Genomic DNA, 20,026 nt, shown 5'->3' with positions numbered 1-20,026 from the left:
AGGAGCACTGCTTCAACTGAATGACATCTGTCACTGCAAGAGGACTGCAGCCACCATTTAATGGGACTGCTACCAACATCCTGCCTGACAGGGTGTCAGGTTGTACTCTGACTTTGTCAGGGTTAGGAGTTTGTTTCTTTGTAGTACTGTATTTCTATTTTAATTTCCCTAGTAAAGAACTGTTATTCCTAATTCACGGATCTTTGCCCAAGAGCCACTTGATTTCAAAATTCTAATAATTTGGAGAGATGGGGTTGACATTCTCCATTTCAAAGAGAGGCTCCTGCTTTTCTCAGCAGACACCTGTCCTCCAAATTAGGATGTAAGGAAAGATGATTCCATCCTAGAACTGGACGATAGAGATATTAAGGTTTCAGGACTATATCAGCAGCAAAGAAATACAAGGAAAAATATAGACCTTTTGCTGAGCTGGCATGGGACCCAGGGCCAAATAAGTTGAAGGCAGTAGTGTACTAAAAGCCTCCATTTCCTTGGTCTTGATCACAAACACTTGCTTTCAGGAATCCCAGATCCCTGAAATCAGTTTACAGCACTTGTACTGTAATGTATCACTCAATATAATGAGAATTAGAAGAAAAACAAGGATATTTTTCTTTTTTTTTTATGTCTGCTCATTACAAAGGATAGCAACACTTCCGTCGGGTGTCATTTAACTTGTTAACTTTTGCATAGATTTCATTTTTCTCTCTAGTTGGATGCAATCCTCAACAGTTTTTCTTCTGCAAATAACTGTCATAGCTAAATAAACATATTGCTTCTGCCAAGTTTAACTACTTGTTAAAATAAAAGTTGTATTTTTTTACAGTCACAATATATGTAGCAAGATTAAACAACTCCACCATCCACAAGTATAATATTTGAATTTCAGATTACTGTCAGTTGTTCTGGTTAAATATTTGTGATGTGTGATATCTGATCTTTGCATCACAGCTTTGTTGCTGAGATGATGAGCATAACTATTGTAGAGATGTCAGCTTAATTATGGTAACCTTGTTTTTAATCTTTCCTGGTAGGATTTTGGAGATGATGGGTCCTTGTACATCACTAAGGTTACCACAACTCATATAGGAAATTACACCTGTTATGCTGATGGGTATGATAAGGTCTTTCAAACTCATATTCTCCAAGTGACTGGTAAGGAAAAATGTTCTAGTTATAAGTCATAAGAAACTTGAATTTTACTAAGCAGATCTGTTGTTTCTGTTCTACTTTTTTTTGTACTGTGTTACATCTTAATAGAAAAAGGTATATATTTTTTTCATTGCTCTCCTTCAAATAACCTTAAAAATAATGAAACACAATAATTTTAATTTATTGCTTCCGTAGAATAATAACTATTAAAAGGTGTAAAGATAGTGCAGAGGACTTGCTTTCCACCTGTGATGTTGTGTTTAACAGTAAGTGGTTAATATGTGCATATACACAGAGATAAAGTAGGTTTTAATATTAATTTAGTAACTTGGAAAATAAGTTGGTAAAAATAAATGTGTAAGTTTCTTGTGTTAAGAATATTTTGTTGAATAAAAAATTAAAAGCATGCATTTCCCTGGAGATTTTGTAGGTGATGTAGGCTTCTAAATTCACATTTATGATATGAAATCTAACTATGATTTTAGTAGTTTAATTTGAGGCACGTGTATTTGAAAACTTGATCCTTATGTTTTCCTACATCTGTTCAAGTTCCATATAATACTTCATTGGATTCTGTATTGGGACAAAACTTTACTGGCTTGTTATTGGTGCCCTGAAGACAGGCCTTTATTTGTCTAGAGCTGGTATACCCTCTCCCTTTTTCTTATATGCAATTTATTTCCTAAATTATTTTAAGGAGTTATTTTCCACTGATGAAAGGTCTTCTTTATCATCATTGAGGTTTAATGTATTTATTTTCTTAGAGTTCTTTTACGTATTTCAATTGATATTTATCTTTGACTCTTAAGACTCTCTTTCTGCTATAAACTACCAGTGTTTGTCATTCAATGTTGTTGTTTAATCCTATCCAGAATCATGTTTGACCTCAATATTTTCTAAATTTACTTTGTATTAAGAAGCTCTGTTTCTCTCCTGAGGCATACTCTAGACCTAGTTTGCTGTCCACTGCTGTTACCATCATTCTTTGTTTTGTTAGCTATTAAAAAGTCGCATAAACCCTTATAGGCTGACTTTTTTAACATCTTATCCAAGAATGCTGAAATATATTCTTTTATTCTTCTCTTTCATGCATATAGATATGAAATTCAAGATTATTTTGACTTTTAATATGATTTGTTCTTCTTTTAATAGCCTTTTCCCTCTTTTCTGTTGATAATATCTTCGCATTTTAAATTACTTTGACACTTAGTGCTTGTTTGCAGTTTTATGAACATTTTTTCTCAGTTGTTACGTTTCTCCAGCAAGTTGGCTTGTAATGTTTCTCTATTCATATATTTCAACCTTTTTTTCCCCAACTTCTTCCCCTCCTCAACCGCAACACATTGTATGTAGAATGTATGCAGAATGTCGTCCCCGAGCTAATGGGAACATGGCATCAACATATTTTCCTCCATTTTTTTCTTCTGGGATTATTTTCTGTCATTTAAAAAGCCAGGTAGCAATTACTGGCTAAAATCGTGAGAAGAATGAAGTGTAGTTTATTAATATTTTAATTCCTACAGACATAGTAGAGTTACTGGTATGCTGAACATGTTAGTTGGTTCTTGACTAACATTCTTCTCTGTTTCATAGGGTTTAGTTTACCCTAAACTATTAAAAAAATTATATTCTTGTCAACACTTCCTTGCCCATCCCAATGTGTAAATAATCCCCCAGAGGTGCATGGCAAGAGTTAAAATGCTGACTGTTTGTCTCAGTCCAGCACATAATGAAGCAAAACTCCACTGAAGTTGAAGAAGGTTTTCTTGCAAGACTAGAAAATCAAGAAATATAATTTGAGAGAGGTGAAGGAGAGCAAATGTAGGTTTTTCTGGTGATAAAGTGTATGTCAGGAAATTGGTTTTTCAACTGGAAACCACTGTCAACCTCAGATAGTTTCTATTCCAAAAGCTGTCACTGGAATGTTACCTTCCTAAATGATTTGGGATGTTGATGTTTTGAGGAGGAAGAAACAGAAAAAGGAAGGCTTTTGTGCAATAGGATTATTTGCTGTGTATGTTGTAGACAAATGGAGTTAAATCCACTGAGATTAAAGGTGAAATGAACAGTTCTTCCACAGTTTAGATCTGTACTTCTAAGGAATAATCTTCTTAAGCACAGGAATGATGGCAGTCCTTGTAGCTGTGATAATGACTAATTATTATAAAGATACTTGTATTAACTGGAGAGTCAGTTAAAAAGTTAATGGGATCATGAGACTACATTGATCACAAAGATTTAATGTGAAGGTTCAATGAAAACAGTATAATTAGATTTAACCTTCTGTCTTACTTTCCATTTATGTACAGCTATATATTTTTAGAAAAAAAATCATGTATTTTAGGTTAGTATGCAATTAATAGGTATAAATATGATTTAAGATTAAAATCAAAGATTTTTTTAGTTTTGAATTGTCTGGCATAGTAGTAAAGACTAATGAGCTTCCTTTGAACTCTTAAATATACATTAACTACCACTGTAAAAGATTTGTTTTATAGTACAAAAATCAGCCTACTCTTATTTAAAAAATAATAGATATATGTGTAGGGTAAATATTGTAAGCAATCCTATAAGTTGATATTTTAAACTTTTTCGTATAAACTACAAAAAAAAACCCCACCAAATAAAAAGTTGTGATCAGGAAGAAAAAGCTCTTTCATTACATAGTCATGAAAGTATTTACATAATATTTATATTTACAATATATGTAATATTTGCATATAATATAACATAACATAACATAATATAACATAATATAATATAATTAATATAATATGATATAATATAATATAATATAACATAATATAATGTAATGTAATGTAATGTAATATAATATAATATAATATAATATAATATAATATAATATAATATAATATAATATAATATAATATAATATAATATAATATAATATAATATAATATAATATAATATAATATAATATAATATAATATAATATAATATAATATAATATAATATTTATATAGTATTTGCATAATATTTAAAACTTTCAATGTATGCAATTTCGAGGCTATGTCTCCTATACTATATGACTAAATTAATTTGAGTCTGTCAGTTTGGTCTGTATTTTTCTTCTAATACAGCAGTGATACTTGAATACGATCAGCAGTTCTGATACCTTAAGGTAAAGACAGGAGAATCCTGTCACTAAACCAGATGTAAACTGGGAATGTGTAGTGTCTGAAGAATTGTTTGCCAGTTTTGTTTTTCCAAAGTATCTAAGTTTAAAGAAGAGTTATTATATACATCAATAGAAGAACCTAGTTCACTATAGATATCACCTTTTTTTTTTAAACAGAGACATTCTCCCTGGATTCAAGACAGCTTGAATAGACTATTTTCTCTCTTCTCCTCCCCCATGAGACCCAACTGAAATAATACTCAGGAGGTTTTATAGCAAATGTTAGAACTATTGAATAGTTACGTATCCACCATATTTGTAACCGCCAGTCTCACATTGCTTTTTGAATTGAAAGATAAGGGATATAGAATTCACTCAATTTTGTGTTATATATAACTCTACTAAATGCAAACATGCAGTGTCTCTCCTCCCTTTTTAACCTGTGTCATGATCTCTCCCTTGTAAAGTAAACTTCTTTAGGTTAAGATGTTAGAATATATCTCTTTGAAACTCAGTGTGAACAGTCACATTAATTGTGTTCTTAGAATTTCATTTCTGGTGATTTTTTTTTTTTAGTCAGTTGCACGAAAAACCAAACAAAAAACAACATAACACAAACAAAAAACCTTATTCAAACAAACCCCAAAGACTTTACATTGAACATGTCACATCAAATTAACCTTTTAGACTTGAACCCACAACTGCATTTATATTTCAGTTCTCTGCAGGATGCCTCAGAGGCACAGTTCTTTCTTAGTGGAATATTACAAATAGGCTTCAGGATAATAGGAAATAAAAATTATAAAGCAAAACAAGGGTTGAAAAACATTTCTAGTTGTATTGATAACCTGTTAGACACAGATTTGCTGAGGAAAGAGGAAAATGGCAGCAAAGAGAGGAAAGATCCAGCAAGGAATAAACCCTACTGTCATGCGAAAACCTTTGTTCCTTGGAACACAATGCTAAAGGGAACAGGATCTAGTATAGAAATAAGGGGTAGTAAAAGAAAACTCAGATACACTTTCGCTTGAGCAAATCCTCTCCTCTCTTTCACATTTCCTAAAATGCCTTCAGTAGTTAATTTAGCAACAATAACATTTTCTCATGGAGGGGGAGAGTTTATTTTTTAGTTTAGGAAGAATTCGATTTCAATTATAATATTTTCTAAAAGTTTTCTAACAATAATATTTCTTCAGAAATATTGTGTGCCTTTTGCTCAAATAAAATTAATATATTCCTCTTTCTCTTCAATGAAAATTCTTTGAAATTGGACTGTTAAAAAAAATTCTCTTCACATGTGCTCAGGAGAAGTCTGTCAAGGTGAGGTACTTAAATACCCATAAGGTTTTATATGCAATGAGAGTATTTCGCTGGCACAAAAAGAGACAAGAAATATCCTGGCAGATGTAGTCAGAACACAATTGCAATGCCTTACTATTGGTCCTAAATGTTGTTTCTGTAGCTGAGATGCTTGAGAGTGTTCAGTGATGTCAGACCTGTCTCTAAGGAAGTAAAGGTCCTTGCTTTTCCAGAGACAAGGTGGAAGAATAAGCCATTTGGCTTTGCTGCTGTAAGAGTCGGTCCGAAGATTGCCTATTCTGCCTCACAATCATCGTCAGAGACTGAGACCCTGAAACCCCCACCACTTACTCTGGGCAGGAGCTGCTGGGCCTGGCTAGGGTGGATGCTTGCTAATGGACTGTGTTGGGTGTGCGCTTTACTGTCATGGTACAATGGACTCGGGCAGGTACGGGGCTAGAACAGCCGTACTTTCTGCACCTGATTCTTGAAGCCGTGGTCCTCTGAACACAATAGTCCATAAATCTCCCCACCTTTTGGTCAGTGGCTCCTCGCCTTGAAATGAACAATAAAATTATTACTCTCCAAAGAGACTTTGAGACTTCTTTCTCCCTACAGATGGAAGACATCGCCGGATGATCCGAGGATGTCCCATCTGTTGGTAGCTATTCCCCCTATTCTCTCTCTTTCTCTCTCTCTCTGTCTCTCTCTCTGTCCCTCTGTCCCTCTCTCTGTCCCTCTGTCCCTCTGTCCCTCTCTCTGTCCCTCTGTCCCTCTGTCTGTCTCTCTGCCTCTGTCCCTCTGTCTCTGTCTCTGTTTCTTCCTCTCTCTCTCTCCCTCTCTTTGTCACCTTTTTATCTCTCTCCTTCTCACCATTACCTCAAAACTGAATTGTTGACCCTCAATAAATTACTTTGCTACTTGCTGCTGAACAAAACCTTAGTCTCTTGCTGTTGTCTTTTGCACCCTGCGGTCAAACGAACCATCATGACCCCCGCTCAGGTTGTGCGGACCGTGACAACTGCACTGGGAAATCTACAATATGAAGTAACCTACATAAAGGAAGGACCTTGTGTCAAGAAACACTGAACAGGCAGGTGTGAAAGCTGGACTTTCAGAATTGAGGCAGAGTGAGACTTGGAGCTGAGGTGCCAAAAAATGTTCAGACCACTGAATGTGAAGTCAAGCAGGGCACAGTCTGAAGAACGCAGTGGAGAAGGCAAGGTCTCAGTATGGAGCAGACAGATGCTATGCAAAAGGAGATAGAAAAAGAAAGAAATGGAGTGGGAATGTAAGGCTTGAGATGAAAAACAAAGATCCACTTCCATGAAAGCAAAACCCTTTCCAGAAAATCAATAGAAACCTTAAATCACTGATTTTTATTTGCTCTTCCTCTTAGCTGGGAGTCTAAGAAACTAAAAGCCATTTTACCTAATTTTTAACCTCCCATATTATTATATTACATTTTTACATTTTGCATATTGGGGTTATGTTGAAAAGACTGTCCTTTCTAATTGGGTTTAAAATATCCCTGGAACATACTGATTTTTGCATCTTTTCTGAGATAAAGTAGATTTGTGTATTTCTTGCAATGTTGAAATGTAAGGCATTTCTATGATCTAATGGGACAGCATGCTGAGACATCTCTTGTAAATAGTTAAATAGGATTTGAAAATATTTTATCTCATGCCAAAATAGACACAGGTAATTTTTGATCTTCTTTCATTATTGACTGATACTTCATCCTCTACCCAGCTGTGTTTTCTGACACAACCTAAGTATTCTACATTTTTAGAGCTGCATTAAAGAAAACTTTGGTGAATAGGAAATATGCCTCCTGAATCTTATTACAATTTATATTTTTTATTGTTAAAAACAACCTCAAGCAAGTTGTCTCTATAAAAAATTAAAGATAAATTAAATAGGTATTAATCTAAAAAATCTGCATGGCAGGATTTTAAAATCTTGCTTAACTATTGATTGCTAATAGCAATATGTCCACTGGGATGTCATATGTCCTCTCTCTGCCGCTGCTGGTGTATGCAGAAGATTTTTAATTGGCAAGCATACAGGGCAGCTAGTTTTCAAACCTTGATACCAACAATTCTTATATTTTGTTAAATAAAGAAACTCATAAGACTGGTCTTATACATAGGATCACAGAATCTGCTGAATTGCAAGGGGACCCATCAGGATCATTGAGTCCAACTCCTGACCCTCCACAGGACAGCCAAAGAGTCACACCATGTGCCTGAGAGCATTGTACAAACACTTAATAATCTCTGCCAGGCTGATGCCGTGACCACTTCCCTGGGAGCCTGCTCCAGTGCCCAGCCACCCTCTGAGTGAAGAACTTTTTCCTAATATCCAACTTAAATCTTCCCTCATACAGTTTTGTGACACTTGCTCAGGTCCTGTCAGTGGTCACCACAAACAGACCAGTGCCTCCCCTTCACAAGGAAGTTGCAGACTGCTATGAGGTCTCGCCTCAGTCTTCTCCAGACTGAACAGGCCAAGTGCCCACAGCCATTCCTCATATGGTTTCATCTCAAAACTCTTCACAATCCTGGTGGCCCTGCTTTGGACATTCCTCAACAGCTCAATGTCATTTGTGTATTGTGGTGCCCAAAACTGCACACAGGACTCGAAGTGAGGCTGTCCCAGTGCAGAGGGTAGCAGGAAAATCCCTTCCCTTGCCCAGCTGGCCATGCTGTGCCTGACGCCCCCCATGACAGGGCTGGCCCTTCTGGCTGCCAAGGCACAATGACTCATGTTCAACTTGCCATCAACCAGGACCCCCAACTCCCTTTCCGCGGCACTGGTCTCCGGCACCTCATTCCCCATTTTGTACACCCAACAAGGTGTACACCCTGTCCCAGGTGCAGAATCTGGCATTTTCCCTTGATAAACTTCATACAACTGGTGATTGCCCATCTCTCTTAATTTGATGAGGTCTGTCTGCAGGACCTCTCTGTCCTCGAGGGAGTCAACGGCTTCTCCTAGTTTGATGTTGTCAGCAAAGTTACTTAGTGTTCCTTCAAATCTTGTGTCCAAGTCTTTAATGAAGATGTTGAAGACAACTGGGCTGAGGATTGCTTGAGCCCTGTGAAATCCCGCTACTGACTGGTTCCCAGCCAGGTATTATCCCATTCACTGTACCTCTTAATTCCTAACCCATGAGCTGGTTGTTCACCCATCATGTAACATGGTTATCCAGCTGTGTGGACATTTTGTCCAGAGGGATACATTTCTTGTCTAACATTTTAATTAATGATCTAAATAATGGGGTGAAGTTCTACCTTCAACTGGCACCAAACTGGGAGGAGGGGCTGATAGACTACAGGATCATACTGCTATTTGTAGGGAGTTTGACAGAATGAAGAAATGAACCAGCAAGAATTTAGGAAGCTCAAGAAGCTCAAGAAGAAGTGCACAAGTCCTGTGCCCAGGGAGGAACAACCCTGGTGCATCAATATATCCTGAAGACCACCTAATGGAAAGTATTTTGGCAGGAATGGACTTCATAAGGAAATCAATTTAAGCATAAACTAGTGATGTGTCCATATGGTAAAGGAGGAAAGTGGTATCATGAGTACAGAAAGTCCTGTCTGAACAGGTATAAAGAAGTATAAACATGAACAGGTTTTATGCAGGTAGAATGGATTGTTGATAGGTGTTTTGGAAATAGGGAAAAGGTGGATGTGTAATGTTAAGATTTGTGAAACAAGACAATTACAATCTCTGTACAACCTATCACGACTCACTAATTGTACATTAGTCATATTTTATAAAGAAATCTAAGGAAAAATAAAAATCTTATTACTCAGCCACAAACTATTCAATGACAGTTGAAACTTTTTTCTTTGACATCACAGGCAATTAAAAGGTTTTTCTAACAGAATATTTTTTCTACTTCATAAATCTTCTGAGGCAGAATTCTGCATTCAATGTCACTGAATATCTGATGAATACCACATCTGTGTGTTGTTATATGTAGCTGCAGGGGTCTTCTGAATTGCTTATAGTTATTTTAAAAATGAAGATAATGTTCTCCACTAAATTATAATTGTTTTCTGTATTCAGTTCCACCAGTTATCCGAGTCTATCCAGAGAGCCAGGCGAGGGAGCCAGGTGTGACAGCTAGTCTTCGGTGCCACGCTGAAGGTATTCCCAACCCACAACTTGGTTGGCTGAAGAATGGAATTGATATCACTCCAAAGTTGTCCAAACAACTAACTCTTCAAGGTAATGGGGTATATTTATTGTTTTCTACAGATTGCTAATGAGTTATCCATGCATAATTTTCATACTAGCTGCCCTTCTTCCATAGATTTAACAAAGGCACGAAGTCTAAACTAAAACATTTCAAAATATGTGATGTCTTCCAGTTACTCCCCAAGACACATATCTTTCTGCTTTCTCTTTGTTAGAATAATGGTCGTGCTTACTGGCAGGATTACCAGTAAATTCCAATATGTTCTTCTCTATTTGAAAATGTGCAGTATCTGAGTGGAGCAGGCAGTCCAAGACCTGGTCCCAGTCAGAGCTGATAAGAATCTTAATGAGATTTGGGGACCTGATAGTAGAAAAGACTAGAGAAGAAATAACTGAGATGGATGTGCTATTTTCAGACCTCTGTAGGAGTGCAAAGACATTGTATACACACATACAAGGCCTAAGTCCCCCCCAAAAAAACCCCAAACCCCTCAAATCCAAAAAACCTGGAAAAAATTCCAAACATCGAGAAAAAAAAACCAACAAAAACAGCCAAAACTGAAAGAAAGTCTTACCTTTAGCACCAGTTAATTTCTGTGAATCTTCAGGGTTCAGCAAAATCAGTGGACCCGTTCCAGCTTTAAATCTCCATGCTTCTTCAGTCTTTCTGGTAATTTTTGATCAGCCATAGGAAAAAAAATCTTCTCCTGCTAGTGTTCTCTTCAAAACTTTCTCTCACTCGTCAACAAAACCAGGATGTGTAGTTAAGATAGGACAGCACTCAGCCTGTGCTGTAAGAAGCAGCGCGACAGACATGGTAAGTGCTTCTCTGTAATGCTAATTTCCCCTCAGGTGTCATAGTCCCCTCTTCTTTCATGTACAACTCTTCTGGATATTTGTGAACACTTACCTTGCAGAAATACTTTCCAGTGTGAACAGAAAGTGATGAACTTCTCTTCGATAGCAACATTCTCTTAATTTCTCCTCTAGGGATAAATTTAATTAAATACCTTTAATTCAATTTTCTAGCATGAAATTATTTGAAATAAAATTTTGAAAATCTCATTACGTTTTCCCAGAGATTTTTCTGAGTTAAAATATCTGTGCACTTGCTTCAAGCTAGAAGGGTGCTATACCATAAGACTATGCCTCTTTTAGTCAATACTTTAGAATACCTACGAAGCTATTTTTTAAATGCATATTATTAATAAAATTCAATTAATTGTTGTTCATACCATTATTCATATCGCATTATTTAAAAGACATTTGCCCATGAAATCTGGAGTGTTTGTTGACATTCCTACACAGTCTGATGTACAATTCCTGAGGTTTCCATAAACTTCTACCTTGATGTAGATGAAAAATTTCAGTGCACCTGTTTTCACTGTTGTTACACTGCAGTCACATGACACCAATAATAACTAGGTGCCTCTAGTTAGGAGCAAGAAATAATTTTATTAAAATTTTTATTTATGTTGAAAGTTTGGCCTGTTACATTCCATGGGCTGTTTTGTGTAAAGGAAATTTGACCAAATGCAACACAATAAAAACCTAATATTTACATGATTTAAAAAAAAAATCATAGTCATGTAAATATATATAAAACCTCAGATCAATATTTGGCTATCATGTGCAAAATCAACTCAGGCACTTCGGATATCTGTGAGATGAAATAGTGCACATAATTCACTAGGCAGTTGAATACCTTTGGACTAATTTGGAATGCCTCCAAGTTAAGAACTCAGGAATGAAAATGGTTTAATTAGTGTAAGCAGAGAAATCCTTCTGAATTTATAATCTGAAAGCACTAACATGTCTGCATGTTGATTTTTTCCTCTCCCTTCAGCAAATGGTAGTGAGGTTCACATTAGCAATGTGCGCTATGAAGATACAGGAGCATACACTTGCATTGCAAAGAATGAAGCAGGGGTGGATGAAGATATTTCTTCTCTCTTTGTGGAAGATTCTGCTAGGAAGACTCGTAAGTATTTAATCTGTATTAAAACTATGAAACTTTAAACAAATTTGTGTAGATAGCTGATTTAAAAAAAAAATAAGGTTCAATTAATGGTGTCCAAGAGTCACTGAAGGTCGCTGAAGGCAGTGTGTGCATTCTGCAGTATATTTAGAAGTAAAATGAAATCTCTGATTCATTCTGTGAACCAACATGTTTTTTACATTGCTGCTAAATTTTTGACAGTTTCCTCATGATAGATGTGTTGCATATGAAGGGAATGTGAAGGGAAAAAGGAACTGGAGATCTATATTTGGCAACTATTAGTGTGTTTTCCAGTGGTTGATGGAGGTGTGGAAGGAAGTCCTTTCCTTCTTGTCTGTTCTTGAGAAATAGCAAGAGTCAAAATTAGTCCTCATGGCATGACAGTAATCATATGACTTGATCTCAGCTATTGAAGTGCTTGGCAGGTCCAGATCAGTTCAAGCCTGTCCATGCTGCCTTGTGCCTGGAATGCAGGGGAGCAATGAGCACATTCACTTCTATGTTGGGAGTTGAATGTGCCAAATCAATAGCCCTACTAACAAGTGGCATTCTTTATCCTCTGCTAAATGATCATGGGATTTATAAACCTTGTTTTCCTATTATTTGTCTAGCTTGGTATTTTTTTTCACTTACCTCATTTTGCTTAGAAAAATCCATTCCTGAGTTTATACTTGACCTATTTTTGGTTTGACTTGATTGATTGGTTATGTCTGATTGTTTGTTTTTTTTCTTTTAAATCTCTTTCTTCATTGAATTCATACTTGTTAGAAATACATCCAGTAAAATAATACTTCTCTTACTAGTGAGTGTGATTGCATTAAGACATTCCTGTTTATTTAAAAGCTTATTCAGCAGCACCAAGTACTCGACAGGATACCAGAGTCAGAATTAATAGCACTGCAAGTTTGCCTGAAACTTCCAAACCACAGGACATTGAGTTCAGTTACATATAGGTTTACTGTGCTTTAAATGTTTCAGAGCAAATCCTCCATGCAGGAAAATTTTATAATCTAAATGTTGATCTCTTTACTTAGTTGCTGCAAATTATAATTGTAGTTTTTCAAAAGCCTTAACATGAGGTTTTTTAAGTATCATGGAAAATACTGCACAGACATTTCTGCGAAGACACCTGAGGATAAATAGGTTGTTTGATCAAGCTGTTTCTGTTAATCTGGTAATATGAAATACCTTCCATTTCCCTATTGCATTGTGTGAAAAATATTGTGTATGTTGTCAAATTTCAAGACCCTGACAAAGTCTAGTTTGTATACGTTTGGTTAAAACATGTTTGGCCTTAATAACAAAATATTTGTAGCCAACCATTTGCAAATGTTTTCGTTAAGTACAGTAATTTCACGAATACAAGCCGCACTGAGTATAAGCCGCATCGCCGGGTGTTGGCAAACATTTCGTTCTTTGTCCATAAATAAGCTGCACCTGAGTATAAGCCGCTCTGTCATTCACAGGGAGGACCCGTGTGCAACAAAGTTGCCAAATAGTAACAGAATCGTGGCAGGACGGGGTTTACTGGCTCGGCTCGGGCCGTGAGGGCTCGGGGCTACTGACGGGGTCAGGTGGCCCAACTCGGCGCTGCTGCTCAGCGGGGCCGCTTGGGGCCGGCCGTCACTGCCTCTGGGCTTGCTTGCCCCGGTCAGGCCCGGCGCTGCCCCACAGTGGCAGGAGGGGCATAGAGCCCGCCGACACCCGCGGCGGCTGTGGGAGGCGGGTATGGAGCTGCCCCGCTCCTGCGGCGGCAGCACGCGGGGATGGGAGCCCCCTGAGCCACGGGGCCAGCAGGAGGGAGCTGCCCCGCCTTCCCCACCCCCTATGCTGCCTGCACGGAGCAGTTCCACCTGCCGCTCAACAGAGTAACCAATTTGTAACAACCGTGTAAATGCCGGGTTTTACTGGCAGATTCTCGACTTTACAGTTTGCACTGACTCGGTTTGCACTCCCGAGGTTGAAAATGTTAGAAAATTATTCACATATTGGCCACTCCCGAGTATAAGCTGCATTTCCAGTGTGGGAGCAAAATTTCGGTCAAAACGGTGTGGCTTGTATTCATGAAATTACTGTAATTTTGTCTTCTGAAGACCTGATCTGCTGTGAATATGTGTGTATATCCACACTAATTCAGAACACTTTTTTCTGGACTTATAACATTTTGTAATAATTTTAGATCTGCTACCTTGCAGGATTTGGAAACATGACATGCCATACAGTGAAAACAGCTTTAATATCTGCTAGCAGTAGGTTGTTAGAATGTCATGAAAGATGTAAATTAAGTATGACAGAATATAAACCAAATTATTTAAAAGACAATTCATCCAAATGATATAGTCATCTTCCTTCCTATAGAAGTAATTTACTTTGCGAACTCTGTGTTGCATGTTGAACAGAAACATTTTACCATTAAGTTCCTTGGCATTTGAACATGGTTTCCCAAGAATTCATCCATGTGTAAATACTCATAAAATCCAAAGATGCATAATTATAACATTCAAATTTCAGTATAATATTTATATATTAAAGGATAATATATAGAATCCCATTTTTGTACATGCAAGACCAAGGTACATACTCATAAAAAAAAAGGACTGACTCTCAATATCATTGACCCAACTACATGAACAAATTTCCTTAATACCTGCACATTTTTAGAGATGAGGTTTAAAAAGTTGCTGCTGTTTTTAAAAAAATTCCTTTGCAGGGGGGATTCGAGAACATTTGCAGCTACAGGATTTGCAGCTAGCATTAGAGAACTGATATTAGAAGTGGAAGGGCCTCATTATTAACTCTTTTCTCCTTTTTTTTTACATTTCCCCCAAATCTGCTGTTCATACATTAAGTTAGGGATTATTAGGGAATAAAATTACATTGGTAAACCCACTTTTTTTTTACCCCATCCACACATATTAAGCACAATGCTACAGCTACTTTTATTTCAAGCCTGTTGATTAGATCACAAGGTACATTCTAAGGATAGTCTCTGGTGAATGTAAATATGATTCTGAATGATCTGATATAAACTATTTATGTAGTTGATGACATTTTCATAAATTATTTTGCTTATATACTCCTTTAAGAGAATAAAGTAGACATGCTTTATTTTTTATTTTTTTTTTTGAGTCCTTATTAGAGGGTTTCCTTTTAGAAATCTTAGGGAACAGTTTTGAAGAAATTAAGATCAAATTCTCACTAGCTTGTCAGTCTGTGCTTTTCTCCTTTGTGATGCCGCATAAGATAAAAATCAAAGCAAAATAAAAGAATTTCTGAACACTGAGTTGATTTTGTATTGAGAGCTTAGTGAGAACCTTACAGTTGTGTTCTAAAATATTAAGGACGATTGCACTGCCTTGAGCATGACAGCAATTTCAAAAACCACATAAGAAATGTAGAACATTATTCCATTACCATGTATTTAATTTCCTAGAAAGTTTAATAGTCAATGTTCACTTTTGTACTTATCTGACCTGTTGTTTGTGAGCATGGGAAGACTTTAATGTTACTTCTCATGAAAAAGCTAATTTTAAAATTATTTTTCTGTTGAATCGCACTTACAATACATCCTTAATTTATAGAAAACTCAGTTCAGTGCTTTGAGAAAAAAAAAATATCTGTGACAGAAAAGGCCACAGAGCTAATTGATTTCTCTGTAAATCGGTTATTTAAACAGCTCCTAAGAAAAAATACTGTATTTCCTGGTACCTCGGACTAAATACAAATCAGTGTCATTATGGATAATTAGAATGTTAAATAATAAGCACTAAAAGTGATATCAGACTTCTAGATTTTCATAATTCATAGGATTGTTACAGATGCATGTAATGCGTCTGTATTATAAAGAGAAAAGAAATGAAGGCAAAGCTATATTGAATTGTGGAAAATGTGATGCTAGGAGGAAAAAGTAAAGTTACACAATGTGAAGTATGAATTAAAGGTGCTAGGAACTTGTTTATTTTAAAGTTTCAGTTTCAGAAATTCAAAGTCCAGTTACCAAGAAAAGTCAATATTCTTTGATGCTAATGGTTCATCATCAGGATGATAATCTAGATGGAAGTGAACAGAAAATAGTCTGAAAATTCTTTGGCATCCCGATCTGTTCAGTAAATGCCAGCACTGTGCAGGGAAACAGTGTTCTGTGCTGACAATTGATGAGATGGGGTCTGCATGGTTTGCATACATGGAGCCAATTATTGATTCTACAAATCAGTTTTATATCCTTTCCACCTATAGCTAAAAATAGCAACAGTCTCATGATTGGTGTTTCGGAGTAACATTACCTAATCAGAGCTCTGCACAGAGCTTTTACACAGACCTGCACAGGCACAGACGTGTACAGTCTTGCATGATTCATTTTAAACAAAACACACCAAGCATACCTTTTTCTTTCTTACTCAGGGTTCTACCTTGGCTTACCAGGGCTTGTGGCCCACTAGACTTAGCACATTCATTTCAGTCATGAGTTGAGCAGTGCTTTGAGTTCTGCTCTCCTGCTGTATTCTCACAGTTCTGTCTCACACAGGTAAAATTTTGAATAGTGGATGATAGTCTCAAGCATAGTTTAACCTCCTCTCAGCACATCAGCCTTTTCAATGTACACTAAAAATAGGACTTTGGAAAACATGCTTTCATTTTAACATTTTCTTAGGTGAGAGAAATGAAATTATTTTTTAAAATACTTTTGCTGTGCCTTTTCCCAATTAACTCATTCCATAACTGAAATTTTATGTATTTATTTAACAACTGTGTCCCAGCACATGGATCCTTTTTGCTAGATTTATGAAGTTATAATGGAAAGCTGTAGTTTATATTACCTATATAAATGTCTCTTAGAAGTACCGGTGATAAATTCTACTGTTCTCTATTATCCTTTTTAATTCCTCTGATGTTGATAATACCATCAGCATCTAAAATACTTCTGAATGTGAGAACTGTGCTGTTTTGATTCTCTAGAGACTGCAAATTCTCTTTTTGCTGTGAATTCCATTTTCCCTCAAGCCTGCAGTTAAAGGCATTGAGAATGAGATAGCTGGTCTGGTTGATAGCTGAATAACCCCTGTGGTGACTGGTAAAAACATTCTGGGGATTAATGACCTGGTCTAAATCGTATTGAAGACACAAGAGTCTCCCCTACTGTCATGATCCTTTAATAATACGTGAGACTGCTGAGCTGTGTTAGAAGGACTCTTTGGTGTAATCACATTTGTAAATATAAATACCAGTTTAAAATCTGGTTTTATTTTGATTCCAATGTATTTTTATTTTTCAGAACACGTATTGCATGGATTCATAGATTTTAGCACTATTGAACCATTTTATCTAACTCTATTCTATCTTCCACATTTCACAGGACACTAAATTGCATTCTGTTCTGCCTGAATACAGAGCTAATGCTTTGTTTTCCTGAAGTGTGTCCTTACAAAGAAGCATATACCTGAGTCAGACATGCAGAGAGTCAAAAAATCCCTCATTTCTCTTAGTATTTTTCTTTACTTATTAATCAATTTCACTAATACAGAATAATGCTTAGTTTCATTTTGAAGTCAGTTTTCCCTTCAGTTGCCTCCTTTGAGTCTCTCTTTTTTTTCCCCTTCCAATAAGCTGACCTCTTAAGAATTCTTGTCCTATGAATATATGAATATAGATTGAAAATTCTCTCACACACAATGTATATGTTTCTCATAATAAGACAGTTACCACAGTACTCGGTCTTTTTCTCTTGAGGATTCTAATTGTTTTGGTACAGTTTGCTTTTTAAAAATCAGAACTGCGTTTTGCAGAAACCAATGTATTATCTGTTTCTTTACTGTCCTGCAAAGAGAGATATATCTCTGGTAATTTTTTTTTCTTCCACATCCACCAATCCTTTATCACTATTTTCCACTAATGCCAGCAGTGGAAGTTTGTTTATATGTTTATCTCCTATATGCTATCAAACCTCACTTTCCAAATCCTGTTCCTTCCCACCTGTCTCAGTTAGGCATAGTCTTCTCTTTGTTTTCCAAACATCTAAATTTCCATTTGGCTGAAACAAAATATATTGTAGACATGAACTTCAAAAAGTCATTCAAACAATTTATTAAAACTGTTGTTTATCATTACAGGTAATTCACAGACTTCTTAGGAAATGATTTTGTATTTTTCTACGGATCACCGATGAAAGTGGTTAAGACACAATTCACTACCTGTTGCTCTGGACATGCTCCAGAACTTTCTTCTTCATCTTTTACTAATGATTTAACTACATTTTCAGATTACAGTAATTTCATGAGTATAAACCGCGCCTGATTATAATCCGCACTTCCGGGTGGTGGTGACTTTTAGTTCTTTGTCCATATATAAGCTGCACTTTCATTTGCAGCGAGGATCCACATGCAACTTCCACAAAGTTACCAATTAGTAACAGAATCGTGGGATCGTGGGGTTTATTGGCTCGGCTTGGCGCTGTGCGGGCTTGGCTCGGTGCTGCCCCGCCGCTGGGACCGTGTGGGCTCGGCTTGGCGCTACCCCACTGTTGCTGGGGATTGGCGTCCCTGCCCCACTGCCCCAAGGGAGCGGCCCCACTGCCCCGCCACGGGGACTGGATGGGCTCCATCTCGGCTCGGGACTGCTGCGGGCTCGCACTTCCAGGTTGGCAAATTTCTGAACTTCATCCATATATTGGCTGCTCCAGATTATAAGCTGCACTTCCGGGTTCAGACCAAGATTTTAGTCAAAAGGGTGCGGCTTATACTCGTGAAACTACTGTAATTATTTTGTCAGTTTTTAATTCAATTAACATTTATTTTACCATTATTAAATAACTCAGACTTAATCAGAATACTCTGTGTTAACAAATCAGATGTTTAGCAAAATTATGGGCTACAAATATAGGAACTTTTATATTACCAAACTTCTGTTTACATTAAAAATTTATCAGGTTTGTCTGTGAAGACCTGGTCTCTGTTAGAACATATTAGTTGACTTATAATTGTATTCTTGTTATTTGATTTCTTACTGGATTTAATCCTACGCAAATGCTGTCTGCTCTTTTGTCTGGGTTATATACCCAAGTCTGATTAACCCACAGCTTCTTGAGTTATTAAGTTTCAGAAAGTGAGGCCACTGCTAGGAGCAGGTATAGTGATACTTTATGGCACTCTTAAAATCTATGACGCATTCTGAAATGTATTCAAAGCTAATCACCAGAGTAAACATCTGAAACAACTTTTAGCCGGTATTTGATGCACTGCATTTGTACCTGGATATTTTAAATATTTATCTTGACCACACATAATTTACCCTCCTTTTCAGTCCTTTGTAAGGTAGAAGGTATTCAATCAGACTTTGGTTTCAGTTATTATCCTGCTCCTGTACAAACGCAGGGTGAAAATATTTATAGAAGAATATTGTCAACAGAACATTAAAAAACCCAAACTGATTCAGCAGTATAATTTAAACTTTGAATAACTCTGATGTGACAAAGTTTTTCTTCTACCTTTAGCAGCAATCTGTGATGATTTCCAGGGTTTTTGCTGATGCAATGGTATAAAGGAATGTCAGACTGCTGGAACTTCTGCTAGCAGAAAAATGGGATTTCATCATAACTAAGACTACTTCTCTTTTTGTAAACAACTTCTATATTCTAGTGCTCAGCATCCCCGCAGCAATTGATAAAAGATGGCTTTTCATTTTCTAGGTTGTAGTACGTGCAGGTATATTTTAAGGGACTCTCAAATCTTTTATTAACAGATAACTTTCTCCTCCATACTACTGGATTTAGTATCATTTAAAGCGTGAACACACAAATGGACAACTCCACTGCAGATTTCTGTTGGTGATTACATGTGATAATCACAAACACAGATTGGATCACCCTTAGAACTCCCTAACTCATAGGGCAAACCAAAGTCATCATCTTGCTGTTGTTGAAACACTGCTTGGAAGTTGAAGAATTTCAATATAGGACAAAGATAATTTGGAAGTGTACCTTGACAATATATTTATGAGAAAGGTGAAGTGGGCAACATGTTATTGCCTTTTTTGTTGGTACAGAGTAGAATAATAATTTCAAAGAGAGAAGGAAGAAATTGCAACTTCCAACTGTGGAATTTATTTATTTAGTTAGATTCCATTGAAATAGTAGTAGGACCAATGGAATTGGTCCAAATTTCATTTTTTAATCAAGATACCATTAACTGAATTTGAATATAATACATAGCTAAATATACCAAATAAAC

General features: G+C 36.5%; 1 protein-coding gene across 2 annotated transcripts in view; it reads left to right on the top strand.

The window, feature by feature from the left end:
- The window catches only part of FSTL5 (follistatin like 5), a 316,275-nt gene that overhangs the window by 241,924 nt on the left and 54,325 nt on the right, over positions 1-20,026 (top strand). For both annotated transcript variants that reach the window (XM_033060226.2, XM_033060225.2), the window contains exons 8-10: positions 1,035-1,155; positions 9,674-9,835; positions 11,652-11,786. In XM_033060226.2, coding sequence (XP_032916117.1) covers positions 1,035-1,155; positions 9,674-9,835; positions 11,652-11,786 — 418 coding nt within the window. The remainder of the gene's footprint in view (positions 1-1,034; positions 1,156-9,673; positions 9,836-11,651; positions 11,787-20,026) is intronic.

The sequence above is a fragment of the Catharus ustulatus genome, chromosome 5, assembly GCF_009819885.2.
Source record: "Catharus ustulatus isolate bCatUst1 chromosome 5, bCatUst1.pri.v2, whole genome shotgun sequence".
Lineage (NCBI taxonomy): Eukaryota > Metazoa > Chordata > Aves > Passeriformes > Turdidae > Catharus > Catharus ustulatus.
The sequence above is the reverse complement of the archived record's forward strand: the minus strand, read 5'-3'. Positions and strand labels throughout refer to the sequence as shown.